Source organism: Schistocerca nitens, chromosome 2 (assembly GCF_023898315.1).
Source record: "Schistocerca nitens isolate TAMUIC-IGC-003100 chromosome 2, iqSchNite1.1, whole genome shotgun sequence".
Lineage (NCBI taxonomy): Eukaryota > Metazoa > Arthropoda > Insecta > Orthoptera > Acrididae > Schistocerca > Schistocerca nitens.
In genome coordinates, this window is record NC_064615.1 from 410493735 (window position 1) to 410509501 (window position 15767).

At 39.7% G+C, this 15767-nt stretch overlaps 1 protein-coding gene across 3 annotated transcripts in view; it reads left to right on the forward strand.

Annotated features, from left to right (window-relative positions):
- Positions 1-15243, forward strand: part of LOC126236266 (uncharacterized) — a 127161-nt gene extending 111918 nt beyond the window's left edge. For all 3 annotated transcript variants that reach the window (XM_049945421.1, XM_049945419.1, XM_049945420.1), the window contains exons 3-4: positions 6111-6362; positions 12900-15243. In XM_049945421.1, coding sequence (XP_049801378.1) covers positions 6111-6362; positions 12900-12925 — 278 coding nt within the window. In that variant the 3' untranslated portion in view covers positions 12926-15243. The remainder of the gene's footprint in view (positions 1-6110; positions 6363-12899) is intronic.
- Positions 15244-15767: the final 524 nt, after the last annotated feature.

Below are 15767 nucleotides of genomic sequence, written 5' to 3' on the forward strand. Positions count from 1 at the left end.
AAGACCAGTAACCCTTATTTACCTGTTCTAGATGTGTTATTTTGGTATTTTTAGTCTAACACACTAGATCATTTACCAGTTAATGATAGTAAAAATGAAATTATTTTCCACATTTCTCACTTTAATTGCATGTTAATATTGAGTGCCTGTTATGGTGCAGAAATAATTCTTAAACTGCGAGAAGATTTGAGTATGATTGGATATCCACGTATGTATTTAAAAGTCATAATGAAATTCTGCAAACCTCATCTTATGTATATTTACAATATATTTCAGAATTATAAGCCCTTAATAGCCCTAAGCACTACATTTTATTGTGGTAATGTGTTTTCAAGTTTAGATACATGATTATTTTTCACTTCTGAGTTCTTGTGTGGATGTGCCTGCATACTCTGTGCCAGTGACCTTGGTTGTAGAAGTTTTCACTTTGGCTATTCATGAAACATTCCAAATTGAAAATCGCCTCCTTGTCAGTCTTTAAATATCTGCTGTCCAGTGACCTTGGTTGTAGAAGTTTGCACTTTGGCTATTCATGAAACATTCCAACATGAGTGAAGAGTATGAAAGTTCTGGTAGCCATGTCAGGAGAGTTGGAGGGAGGGTTGGGGAGGGGGGAGGGTGAGAAACCTGATAGCCCAAGGAAGTAGCATCCATGGCTATGTCCTGTGCTGAATGAGCTGGGGCATTGTTGTGGAACAAAAATACCTCCTTGGACAGCTTCCTACAATGCTCTGTCTACACAGTCTTGTTAATATGCACCTGTCAATTTTTTCCCGTCAAGTTGCCACACCGTGTTAGTCCCAAAAATACACTCAGCATCGCCTAACCAAATAATGGTATGTCTTCGCCTTTTCTGCAGTGGTGAATCCATATGTTTCCACTGCTTGCTATGCTCCTTTGCCTTTGGGTCGTCGAGATACTCCCAGCACTCGCTCATGGTTATTAGGTGGCTAAAGAAGTTGTCTGGATTCACTCGCACAGCCACAACATTTCCACTGCTACATAAGTTTGGCAGGCTTCTTGAATGGGTGTGAGCAGTTGTGGAATGTAGAGGGCGATGAGCTTCAAAGTGTCTTGTAAGATGTTGAAAATTAATGAGCAGCTGATTTTCATTTTTTTTCTATTATGACCTCAGTTGTGATACTCCAGTCATCTAGCTTCAGGGCCTCCACATCTCTCACAATTTCATCTACATCTATACTCTGCAAACCATTGTGAGATGCAAGGCAGACACCATATCCCATTTTACCAGTTATTAGGGTTTCTACCTGTCCATTCACATATGGAGTGTGGAAAGAATGATTGTTTGACTGCCTCTGTGCATGCAGTAATTATTCTAAGCTTATCCTCACGATCCCTATGTGAGTGATATGTAGGGGGTTGTAGTATATCCCTAGAGTAATCATTTAAAGTTAATTCTTGAAACATCATTAATAGAGTTTCCCAGGATAGTTTACGTCTGTCTTCAAGAGTCTGCCTGGTCAGTTGCTTCAGTATTTCTGTGACATGCTCCCACAGATTAAACAAACCTGTGACCATTCGTGCTGCCCTTCGCTGTATATGTTCAATATCCCCTGTTAGTCCTATGTGGTATGGGTCCCACACACTTGAGCAATATTCTAGGATGGCTTGCACAAGTTATTTGTAAGCAATCTGTTTTGTAGACTGCTTGCACTTCCCCAGTAGTCTATCACCTGCTTTACCCATGGCTGAACCTATGTGATCATTCAATTTCCTATCCCTACAAAGTGTTACACCCAGATATTTCTATGAGTTGGCCGATTCCAACAGTGACTCATTGATATTGCAGTCAGGTTACTATGTTTTAATTTTGTTTTGTGAGGTGCAAAATTTTACATTTCTGAACATTTAGAGCAAGTTGCCAATCTCTGCACCACATTGAAATCTTATCAAGATCTGACTCAATATTTGTACAGCTTCCCTCAGCTAGTACTTTATTATAGGTACACCATGTGATCAAAAGTATCCAGACACCTGGCTGAAAATGACTTACAAATTTGTGGTGCCCTTCATCTGTAATGCTGGAATTCAATATGGTGTTGGCCCACCCTTAGCCTTGATGACAGATTTCACTCTCACAAGCATACATTCAATCAGGTGCTGGAAGGTTTCTTGGGGAATGGCAGCCCGTTCTTCATGGAGTGCTGCATTGAGGAGAGGTATTGATGTCGATCGGTGAGGCCTGGCACGAAGACGGCATCCCAAAGGTGTTCTATAGGATTCACGTCAGGACTCTGTGCAGGCCAGTCCATTACAGGGATGTTATTGTCGTGTAATCCCTCCGCAACAGGCCATGCATTATGAGCAGGTGCTCGATCGTGTTGACAGGTGCAAGTACCATCGCCGACTTGCTCTTCAACAGTGGGGAGCAAGAAGGTGCTTAAAACATCACTGTAGGCCTGTGCTGTGATAATGTCATGCAAAACAGCAAGATGTCCAAGCCCCCTCCATGAAAAAAACAACCACACCATAACACCACTGCCTCCGAATTTTACTATTGACACTACACAAGCTGGCAGATGATGTTCACCGTGCATTCGCCATACCCACATCCTGCCATCAGATCGCCACGTTGTGTACCATGATTCGTCATTCCACACAACATTTTTCCACTGTTCAGTCATCCAATGTTTACTCTGCTTACTCCCAAGTGAGGTGGTGTTTGGCATTTAACGGCATGATTTGTGGCTGATGAACAGCTGTTCAACTGTGAAATCCAAGTTTTCTCACCTCCCGCCTAACTGTCATAGTACTTGCAGTGGATCCTGACGCAGTTTAGAATTCCTGTGTGATGGTCTGTATAGATGTTGCCTATTACACATTACAACCCTCTTCAACTGTCGGCTGTCTCTGTCAGTCAGCAGACGAGGTCGGCCTGTACGCTTTTGTGCTGTACATATCCCTTCATGTTTCCACTTCACTATCACATCGGAAACAGTGGACCTACGGATGTGTGGAAATCTCACGTACAGACGTATGACACAAGTGACACCCAATCACCTGTCCATGTTTGAAGTCCGTGAGTTCCGCGGAGCGCCCCATTTTGCTCTCTCACCTTGTCTAAAGACTACTGAGGTCGCTGATGTGGAGTACCTGGCAGTAGGTGGCAGTACAATGCACCTAACATGAAAAAGTATGTTTTTGGGGTGCCCAGATACTTTTGATCCCATGTGTAGCTGCATCATCTGCAAGAAACCTGATTTTGCTATTAGTATTGTCTGCAAGGTCATATACAACATGAGCAGCTAGAGTCCCAACACACTTCCCTGGAGCACACCCGAAGTTACTTATACATGTGGCAATGACTCTCCATTTGAGATAATATGTTGTGCCCTCCCTACCAAAAAGTCCTCAATCCAGTCACCAATATCACTTGATACCCCATATGATCATACTTTTGACAATAAGCATAGATGCAGTACTGAGTCAGAGGCTTTTTGGCAATCAAGAGACACTGCATCTACCTGGTTGCCTGGATAGCTTTCAGTATATCATGTGAGAAAAGTGCAAGTGGCATTTCACATGATCGATGTTTTTGAAATCCATGCTGATCGATGTTGAGGAGGTTATTCTGTTGAAGATCCCTCATTACATTTGAGCTCAGAATATGTTCTAAGATTTCACAACAAATCTGTGTCAAGGATATTGGACAGTAGTTTTGTGGATCACTTCTACTACCCTTCTTGTAGACAGGTGTGACCCATGCCATTTTTTTGTTTGAGGGATTTCTGATAGATTATTGTTAGAAGAGGGGCTAACTCAGCCACAAATTCAATATAGAATCTGACAGGGTTTCCATCGGACCCTGGATCTGTTTTCAGTTTTAACGATTTCAGCTTTTTTCATGTATCTTTTTAGTAGTAGAAGGATTAAATTGGGGCAATTCTCCTGGGTTTTCTTTTGTAAAGGAACATTTGAAGATGGAGTTAACCATTTCAGCTTTTGCTTTGCTACCATCAATTTCAGTTCCTGTCTCACCGGCTAGTGACGGGACACTAACTTTGATGCCACTTACAGCCTTTACATACGACCAGAATTTCTTTGCATTTTTTGAAATGTAGTTTGACAGTATTCTGCTACAGTAGTCATTGAAGGCATTACGAATTCCTATCTTGACAGCCAAATGTGTTTCATTCAGCATCTCTCTATCTATAGCCCTACACTCTATTTTACACCTATTATACAGTAATCTTTCTTGGTTCTTTATGAAGATGTAGTCTGCCACTTTGTTCTATGTCATTCACACTTGTTTGACCATGTTGGAATTGTCTGTGCCATCTAACCACTGTGCTGTATTAAGGTGCATTGTTGTTGTACACTTCGACGAACACAGCTTGGGTTGTTGTAGCACTGTTCCGCTCCAAATGTAGAAAAGATTTACCGCACGATACTCGACTTTATTGATGGTTTGTACTATTTTGTTTTGGCTCCTGTAGCAGTGTGTTTTGATATGGTGGCATGGGGATTTTGCTGTGTACCAGGTCTGCAAACACACTTGCAAACAAACAAAAAATTAATTGTGTAACATCATATTTCCAACATGGCAATTAAAACTTTTTCTCGTATATGATAAACGAAGTCAACTAATATACAGTTAACTCATTACAGGCAGAGTAAGAGTGAATTTTAAATCACCTTTTCTTTTAATGATTGACTGCATTACTATCGTTGCAAGGTGATACAGCATAAAATGTTAAATTAGTAACACAGATATTTGGTTCCAGCTATGTACAGATGGAGATTTAAGTGTGTTCTCCATTTTGCCCGAAGTGCTACCCAGAAAATTTCCTCAGCCATATAATGGCCAATTATTTTCACACACACACACACACACACACACACACACACACACACACACACACACACACACACACACCCCTCATAGCTAAAATGTCTAGTAAACCTGGGCTCAAAAATGCATAACTTAAGAGCTATAAGCACTTGTTCGTCTTTGCTGCTGTGAAACACATCTCTTCTACAGAAAAAGTGCTCATAGCTCTTAAGATGTGCGTTTTAGAGCCCATGTTTACTAGACAATTTTTTCTTGTTTTCACCCATAATACCTCCTCTCAAAACATGGAAAGCAAAGAGCTTGCATTAGAAGAGATCTACTTTGCAGTATCAAAGATGAAAAAGTGCTCATAGATCTCAATGTATTCATTTTAGAGTCTGTGTTTAATAGACTTCTTTGCTTCAAATCATCATTCCTGTCACATCGCTGAATATTGACCATTCCTCCTGGATCACCCTGTATAGAAAAATTCTGTGCAGCAAATTCCGATGGCAGTGGAACAGGGTACACTCACTGTAGTATGTGTTTTCATTTCACAATGTAAAATCTATTTCTTTCAGTCTGTCTCCTGTCTTGCCTTTATAGATTCAGTTGCACTTATCAGGAATTTGTAACTTTTAGTTTTGTGAAGAGGACTAACTCTTTATTCTTAAATTTTAATCTTATCAGTTTCTCTTTAATTATCTTGTGCTAGAATAGATTAGTGGCAATAGTGGGAAATGTGGAAACTGAGTCCATGAATATTATGGGAAGTAATGCTGTTCTAGACATCTTCTTTCTCCTGCATTAATTTTTAATGCATTACAAGATATGTCTGGCTACAAATAGCACTTCATTCCTGTTCAAAAAGGGACATTCAGATATTACACTGGATCATCCTTGAACATATCTTTAGTTGCTGATTAAATTTTGCAATTTTAATATAGAGGATCCCAATTTGGAAGGAGTAGGTCACAGATTCTTGTCCTCAGCCCAAATAAAGTCTCCCCAAATAACCATAAATCATTTCTGGTGAATGCCAGAATGGTTATGTCAACAATGTTGGAATTAAAATCTTGCTCCAGCTTTGGTAGACAGTCATAGACAATAAAAAAAAGAGCTTTTGATAAATCAGTGTAATACTTCTAATGATAGAGGAGATCCTAAAACTGTGATAAATTTTTCATTGTCATGTATCACTTGCAAGAAAGGATAGTTCTAACAAACAAAGTGTTTGCAAGAGCAATTTTTCTTAGCGGTGTTTTATTGAGAATTTTATTTTTATGATGATTTAACAAGATTTGTTTTCCTTTGGCAGAGTTGACAACAGAAATGATGAATGTTGTCAGAAGAAACTATAGAGCAGCTCAAGGATGGACGAGTTTAGCACATACATTAGGTCTTACAAAATGCATTAATAATATTCGTATGCGTGTTCTTGTTTATGGAGAAAACAGTGATGTATGTGTCCAGTACCTTTTGGAAGAATGGGTAGGATTGAAGCCTAAGGAAGCAAAACTGAATAAATTGATATCTGCACTCAGGGAGGAAGGATTCAATGATGTTGCAGGTAGAGAAGTACTTCATAGTATTTGCTCAAACTAAGCTTAAGAATTCTTTTATCTTTCATCATGCTTATTTCATTTGTATCTGTATGATAATGTTCATCTTTCGATATTAATTCCATTGCTATATACACTCCTGGAAATGGAAAAAAGAACACATTGACACCGGTGTGTCAGACCCACCATACTTGCTCCGGACACTGTGAGAGGGCTGTACAAGCAATGATCACACGCACGGCACAGCGGACACACGAGGAACTGCGGTGTTGGCCGTCGAATGGCGCTAGCTGCGCAGCATTTGTGCACCGCCGCTGTCAGTGTCAGCCAGTTTGCCGTGGCATACGGAGCTCCATCGCAGTCTTTAACACTGGTAGCATGCCGCGACAGCGTGGACGTGAACCGTATGTGCAGTTGACGGACTTTGAGCGAGGGCGTATAGTGGGCATGCGGGAGGCCGGGTGGACGTACCGCCGAATTGCTCAACACGTGGGGTGTGAGGTCTCCACAGTACATCGATGTTGTCGCCAGTGGTCGGCGGAAGGTGCACGTGCCCGTCGACCTGGGACCGGACCGCAGCGACGCACGGATGCACGCCAAGACCGTAGGATCCTACGCAGTGCCGTAGGGGACCGCACCGCCACTTCCCAGCAAATTAGGGACACTGTTGCTCCTGGGGTATCGGCGAGGACCATTCGCAACCATCTCCATGAAGCTGGGCTACGGTCCCGCACACCGTTAGGCCGTCTTCCGCTCACGCCCCAACATCGTGCAGCCCGCCTCCAGTGGTGTCGCGACAGGCGTGAATGGAGGGACGAATGGAGACGTGTCGTCTTCAGCGATGAGAGTCGCTTCTGCCTTGGTGCCAATGATGGTCGTATGCGTGTTTGGCGCCGTGCAGGTGAGCGCAACAATCAGGACTGCATACGACCGAGGCACACAGGGCCAACACCCGGCATCATGGTGTGGGGAGCGATCTCCTACACTGGCCGTACACCACTGGTGATCGTCGAGGGGACACTGAATAGTGCACGGTACATCCAAACCGTCATCGAACCCATCGTTCTATCATTCCTAGACCGGCAAGGGAACTTGCTGTTCCAACAGGACAATGCACGTCCGCATGTATCCCGTGCCACCCAACGTGCTCTAGAAGGTGTAAGTCAACTACCCTGGCCAGCAAGATCTCCGGATCAGTCCCCCATTGAGCATGTTTGGGACTGGATGAAGCGTCGTCTCACGCGGTCTGCACGTCTGGCACGAACGCTGGTCCAACTGAGGCGCCAGGTGGAAATGGCATGGCAAGCCGTTCCACAGGACTACATCCAGCATCTCTACGATTGTCTCCATGGGAGAATAGCAGCCTGCATTGCTGCGAAAGGTGGATATACACTGTACTAGTGCCGACATTGTGCATGCTCTGTTGCCTGTGTCTATGTGCCTGTGGTTCTGTCAGTGTGATCATGTGATATATCTGACCCCAGGAATGTGTCAATAAAGTTTCCCCTTCCTGGGACAATGAATTCACGGTGTTCTTATTTCAATTTCCAGGAGTGTATATGTATATGGTAAAATACACTCGTGAAAAAAAATCTCAGCACTAAGAAATAATTCTTTTAAGTTTCTAAAATTTTGGGAATACATTTGTCTAGGTAACCTTTTTAAGTGATTAGTGTTGCAAGATCACAGATTAATGTAAGTGTGAGAAAAGCCATTGCAAATGTAAAATACTAGTACGATAATAAATGTTGAATGCAAGCATTGGGTCATACATGTGCCGGATGTTGCAGGATGGACACATGGCAGTTGCACTTGGTTTGTCAAGGACAGACAGTGCTGGTCATGGATGACGCTGGACTTGTCTTCCAATGATGTCCCCTATGGGCTCGATTGGAGAGAGTTTTTGTGATCGAGCAGGCCAAGGCAACATGTCAACCCTCTATAGAGCATGTTAGGTTACAATAATACATGTGGGCGAATGTTATCCTGTTGGCAAACACCCCCTGGAATGCTGCTCACAAATGGCAGCAAAACAGGTCAAATTACCAGACCGACATAGGAATTTGCAGTCAGTGTGTGTGGGATAACCACGAGAGTACTCTTGCTGTCGTGTGAAATCATGCCCCAGACAGTAACTCCAGCTGCAGGTCAAGTGTGCCTAGGCCACTGACACGTTCGTTGCAGGCACTCTCCTAGCCTCCTCCTAATTAAGGCGTGGCCATGTCTGCCACTGAGGCAGAACCAGCTTTTATCAGAAAACACAACAGATCTCCACTCCATCCTCTAATGAGCCATCACTTGACACCACTGAAGTCGCAAATGATTGTGGTTTGTGCTCAGTGGAATGCAGATTACAGGGTGTCTGTTCGTAGCTGTCTTCAAAGTAACTGATTTGTAACAGTTCATTGTGTCACTGTGGTGCCAAATGCTTCTCGAATTGCCCCTGTAGAGACAGTAGGATGCACAACAGCCAAGACGGTGTTCCCTCTCAGTACTGACACATGGTCTTCTGGAGCCCAGTCTTCTTGTGACTACCTTCCCGTGACCACCACTGCCAGCAGTCATGTACAGTGACTGCATTCCTGCCAAGTCTATCTGCAGTATTGTGGAATAAACATCCATCTTGCCATAGCCCTTTTACGTGACCATGTTCAACCTCAGTGCCCTGTTGATAATGGCATCTTTGTCGTTCTAAAGGCATTCTTGATGATTTCTGATATAGTTCAGAACCTACCACCAAGCACAGAGGCTGCAGTGTGCAGACATGTGCAAATTGTGCCACCAATTAGACTTGTCATATCGGAAGTGATTAGCTCGCAAGTTTCGTTCATAGCGCTTGTTAAAACAGTTGATTTTATGAAATGCTACACTGGCAGGTAAACACCAAGGGGTAAGCTGAACTTAACATCCCAAATCAAAAGATGAGCACATTTAGCAATGCCACAGGCCTTCACTCTATCAGTCACTATTGGGAGATTAAGTTTTAACCCAGAGTTGCATACACTTAATTTAATTCCTCATGATCAGTGTTTTTCAAAAGCCTCCTGCCTAGTCATTAATTATTTAAATAATGAAACAGCACACTAGAATTACATTTCTGCATGCATATTTTGATGCATTTCAGCAATTTTTTTCCATTTTCAAATGCAGTTATTTATGTGTGTGTGTTTGTTTGTAATGTTGTGCATATGTATTAATTTCTATGCTATGGAGGAGACACAATATTTTAAAATAATAAAAAAAAGATGGCTGCAGGACAAGAGAAGCAGAACTCACACACACACACACACACACACACACACACAGAGAGAGAGAGAGAGAGAGAGAGAGAGAGAGAGAGAGAGAGAGAGAGAGAGGCCCCATATACAAATCCAACGTAAATCATTGCACTTAAAAATGTGGATGTATGAGTAAATGTAGTTTGTAAAGTGTTTTCTTGTGTAAATTACTTATATATTGTTTGGTCAGGAACTATATGCCAATATCTTGCATCTTGTAAACAAAAATCTCTTCACCAAATGTTTGACACAGCTACTTTTAGACTGAAGGCCTTTACTCTAATAATGCATTAGCCACCTTCTGCTACGGAGATGGATTTATTTTGCAAAAAAAGGGCACTCTCGACATCTTTAAATTCATACACTCACTATTACACTGAGATTGAGTTTTTAATTATCTTATTTGCTAATAGTGACTGTAAGTTTTGCAGTTACAGTGGTATGCACAAGCAAAATACAAGATTAAAACCTAATTTCTAAGCAGACTTTATATCCTTGCCTAATAATTTGAATGCTGTATGCTCTATTCTGGTGCAAGATATAAGTCAAGAAACAGAAATCATGGAAGTTCTAGATAAATTAAAAAGAATACCTCATTGACACCTCTTTCTGTAAATTGTTTAGATTCTGAAAGTGCTGTTTCCTGTGAGGACTGTATGCGATACTTTGCATCAGGGCGAGTCGCGGTGTGCCAAACTCCATGCATGCAGGATGTGTGGCCCGCAGGTGGGCCAAGGCACAGCCTGTCTTTGGTTTGTAGAGTGCATTTCATTTGGTATAGCGGTGTAGCAGTTTTCGGTCGAGACAATTCCCTTTGGATCGGCAGAATCTTGATGTAAGCGCTGTTTACCCTTTGCTATTTGTTCATGATATGAAGGACATGAACAGATCCAGTGGCTGCTTGCGCCAAAAGCAGTGTAGTGGTCTATTGTAACAAGCCTTTGAAAATGGATGGGAATGAGAGAAGTTAGGGAAGAGAATGCTTTATATATATTATGCACTCGCATAAGCAAATGGTACTCCAGATTTGCTATGAAATGACACTACAGTATGATGCAAAAAGAGTTTAAAGATTTACTTGGCAATGAAAGAGCAAAAACTTATATGATCGACAGATGGGATTCATTGTCCTGTACATAAAAGCACTTTGTGCTAAATTTGTAGGTATGCAGCACGTGAAAAAAATTGATTGTGCAAATAGCAAAATTTCTGAAGTTGCACGCAGTGTGTCAGTTGCAACAGTTTTTAGTGGAGTCAATCAAAGAGTATGGAGACTACATATTACTGCAAAGTATGTTGGTTAAGTCAAGGGGCATGCCTACAATGATTTTTCAATTTGAGACTTGCTGTTGATGAATTTATGAAGAAAAAGGATTGCAGGAACAGAAATTAGAACATCCATAATGGATTGGAGACTTTAAATCTTAATTGGATTTGACTGCACACTACCTACAGTAAGACACTGCAAGGTGTTCTGCATTGCTTTCCTCAGGCAGTTTCACGCCTCCGTAATAAGGTTGCAAAAGTGCTACAATATTTCGATCAACTTATGCATGTGAAAGAAGTTTTTCAATTACAAAACTAAGTCAGTCATGATTATGTGACAATTTGAGTGTGAAAATCCGTGAAATTGTCTGTGTCTGTCTGTATGCTAACAGTTTGTACCAGATACAAATTATATGTCTTCAGTGTGCCAAAAGTAATTAAATAAAACTGAAAATTTGTTTTTCTTTTGATCAGTGTTGTTGAGAAATGTGAAATATAAAACCAAGTCCTAGGCTGTGCAGCTGCATTTCCAATACAGCGCAGTCACAATTTCTCCCTATTCATGCTGAGAAAACATGGGCGATAGGGGAAATGTGCTAGCTAGGCTAAGCACTATGGCACTTGTGCCAAGGCAAAGCCTCTGAGCCAAATTCTTGGCCACCCCTGGATATATAGTATAGTGAGACTCCTTTTTCTGCAGTACATTAATTACAGTTTTGCTTGTGAAACATGTACTTTTTAAAAACTTTGTATCTGTTTTAATTGTGTGTCACTTGGGGATTGGAACTGGGAATCGTGCTTGCCAACTAAGCTGTACAGGTATGACACAACCCATCCTCACAGCATCAATTCAGCTAATATTTCTCTCATATTTTCCAAACTTCACAGTACCTCTTGTGCATAGCTTGCAGGACTAGCAATTCTGGAAGAAAGGATTTCATGAAGAACTGGCTTATTGCTGGGCTAAGGGTTCATTCTGGAGTCAAGTACTTTTCTCCTGATTGACATAATTTTTTAAAATTCGTTAAAACATGTGTAAATTATATTTAATCTTTCTTATTAGTATTAGAGAGAAGCTGAAATATGACAGAACTGGCATTTGAATGTCAATATTTTGCATTTCATAATTAGCACTACCAGCTAAGCTGTCTCATCACACATCACAATATGATTCACTGATCCAATCTGCCAATAACTCCTAAAGGTTGTTAGTTTACAGAAACATGGTGCATTAGCTGCCCTCAGTGTTATTGTAGTTCTTGGTCTCATTTCACACGTATTATGGTTCTTCATTAAAAGATTTAAGTAGGTCCAGCTCTCGCATAGGTAAACTAGTTAGTCACGATTCAGAGAATGCCAAATATAGGACATAAATCCAGAAAACTGAAGTAAATTAGATTCACTTCCTGTTCACATTATTAGCAGACTTGCCTTATGACCAGTGTAATAACATAACAGCATTACCACTGGGCCACACACCACCAGTCTTGTGCAGCTCTGCTTCAGTGAAACACTTCAGTTGTCAATGCCAGAATAGCAGCCACTATGCATGTATTGCCTTACCATTGGAAGAGTCGATAAATTTCCTTTCCATCCTGCACCAAGCAAATTACAACAGGAAAAAAAAAATTCTTGACGATCTTAATGTGGCCGGAGGCAGTATTATTACTGTTGTTCTACCTCAAGACTGCATTATTACATTAATTTGTCAGTTTTCTATTTTTCTGCTGGTCCTCTGTTTTTATAATTAACTCTCTCAAAAGCACTACTAAACAGTCTTCTGGCATATTACAATAACTGGATGATTCATCGAAAATACATTTCTTTAAAATGTAGTATTATAATAACCAATAAGTGATAAATTACTCACATAGCTTGGCTAAATATATAGAGCTGGTCCTGGATCTAAGCATACATTGAAATAAAAAACAGTTATAAGATTTTAAACCTGTCTACTGACTGTTATACATTATCTTCACTCAAATATGTAATACTTTACAGATTATTTGGAGGCCAATTACTTATAGAGGAAGAATAAGTGGATGGCAACTTATGGTACCTCATTTCACTGGATAAGGAACAAATCATTTAAATGACATCACTTCCTGCAGCTCCTGTATCATCATAAGTCCCCTTTGTGACTGAAACATTTCGCTATATGGTGCCTTAGAAAGTATTATAAAAATGGTTTATTACTTATTATAGCATCACATAGAACTTTATTAAAAGCAATGATTGCATCAATCATTTATGTATAAAAATGTGTACTGTGCTATATTCTGTGTTTTGTGTTCAAAAACAAATGTCGATCATTCAAAAAATACTGTTAGAACTGATTTTTCATTGTAGCACACTAGCATAAAGTGTGAATGCCATATATAGTGATATTTTTTAAAAATTGAATTTTAAAGATCTGTTGAAAAGTGATATTTTAATTTTTGTACTGTTGGTTAATAGTATCAAAAGAATTGTTTGTTTGTCATAATGTGAGACGAGGCTCTCGATTGAGGAAATTGAATAGAAAACAGAACACATTTGAAGAAAATCTTGCTATCTACTATCTTCTCATGGATTTACAGTGCACTGAGTGTGTATGTGGAGAGATTGTGTCTCTCAGAAATAAGTCTGTAAAGAAATAGTGGAATGAGGGAAACATTCACAATGCTTTGGTCTCTGGCTCTTAACTGATGGACTGTTTTTAATTATATTGCTAGAAAGAAGCACTGCCACAAAGGGCTGCATCTTGTGATTGCTTTTACGATTCAAGTCAAATGCTGACGAAAATTCTTAACAGATTGTATTGGTTCTGCCTTGCATAGATTCAACTACAAATTTCAGCATAAAATGATGATACTATTTTGGTTAAGAATTTAGGAGTATAGCACTTCAGGGATAATTTCAGAAAGGAAAATATTTTATGAAGTGAACACGTCAGTAGCCTGCTTGTACAGCATATTTTCTATTTTTATAATATAATAGGATAGATTTTAAAAAAAGTCTACATGTGAAGTGGTGGTAGGAATAAAACACATAAGAAAGATGTGTAAACATGTGAGCTTTTGGAGCCATTGGTTCCTTCTTCTGGCGTAAGGGTTGAAGGGAAAGGAAACGGGACAAAAGACGAGGACTAGTGAGGTTTAGGATATGAGAAGAGTAACAGAAAAGTCATCCAGAGCTGCAGATCAAGGTTTCCTTCTCATCCCATCCAATATGTCCCCTCTAACCCAGAGTTCTGGTCGACTTTTCTGTAACTCTTCCCATTTCCTAAATCACACCAGTCTTTTTCCTTCATCCCTCTTCCTTTCCCTTCAACCCAAAGAAGAAGCCACTGGCACTGAATGGTCACATGTTTACACATATTTGTTATGTATTTTTTCCTGCTGCCACTTGGTGAGTAGGTTTTTTATCTATCCTAGTACTTCGTATTTTCAAACATTGATTATTTTCATTGATATATTTTCATTTTTCCTATATGTGCAAAATGATTCTTAATTTTATCTGAATCTAGTTGATAATTTGGCGGCCTAAATTTGTGTGATTGATATCTAAATGTTATCTTGTTTTCAAAAATTAAAGTTAGAGAAGTGACAGCGCTTGCCAGACAGATTGAATAATGTAAGAGTCAAAGTATGAGCAAAATTTGCAAGTATTGCAGCATAAACTCAGATCTCTTTTTGTGCCAGGAAGACGAGTGTGTAAGATTAATGTGTTCAGATGTTTACTGTATTATAATTTTCAGTGATGCATTTTTCAGTACGTATAACAGTGGAGTAAATACAGTTAATCACTGTATGCTGGAAAAGAGTAGCTGAGAGACTCACAGAAGTTGAACATTGAAACTGCTGTGTGTGCTTGCTCTCATTCTTCGTTGGACACACAGTGCTACACTCTACTCCCCAAGCTCTGTGGTGTAACTGGTGTGTGTGTGTGTGTGTGTGTGTGTGTGTGTGTGTGTGTGTGTGTGTGTGTGTGTGTTCAACTATTTTTAATGTGTTTCTTAGTTCCTCAGCACAGCATAAGAGGATGCTTGTTTCTGCACCTTGCACTGTGTGTATTCCATCCACGATTTTCCATTACCACATAAATTTCTGTAAATAAAAGTTCTTCTATCTTTGATATACATCATACGCTGTGTTGTGTGTGCCTTTATGTTATAGTAAATTAAATTATATATATTCTGTGTAAAACATTTTTGGCAGCCATATCAAAAGGTATCATATATTTATGTATATGTGCAATTTAAGAATATTTTACTGATACCATTATATGATATGCTGCTGAGTGTTATGTATTTCATTGTAAAAATACCATATCTTCCATTCCTTTTCTACATTGTGATATTGTTTGTACTTCCAGTGTTCAAAAAAATGTACAATATTTTGAAGTGATACACGTAAAAGAATGTATGTGAATTTGTTGTACAAGTACCTAAATGGTATAAAGTAAAATTAAAAAGTATTTACAATTATTAGTAAAAAAACTGACTCATGTTACTAAAAGGACCTATGTGTTAAAGTGGTTACTTCTCTGATTTGATAATACTAATTGCTTAGACATTATCTATCTCAAACCATTTATTTATTCTAATAACTGTTTGTCTAGGAAAGAAACAGACATGATAATAGAACCAGCTACAGTAACATGTTTGTTGTTGTTAAGTGGCATAGTTAAGCAAACACATTTTAAGGCTGTTGTATCTTAAAAGAAGAGCAACAAATAATTTACATTACAGTTATCTATTACTGCATTGTGGATAGAGTTTTTCAATGCTACTGATAAAGACACAAGGGAAGGTATTAATTGTATATAGCACATGACAATTTCTACCATATGCAGTAAAAATACAACTAAGATAAAGTTAAAATTGTG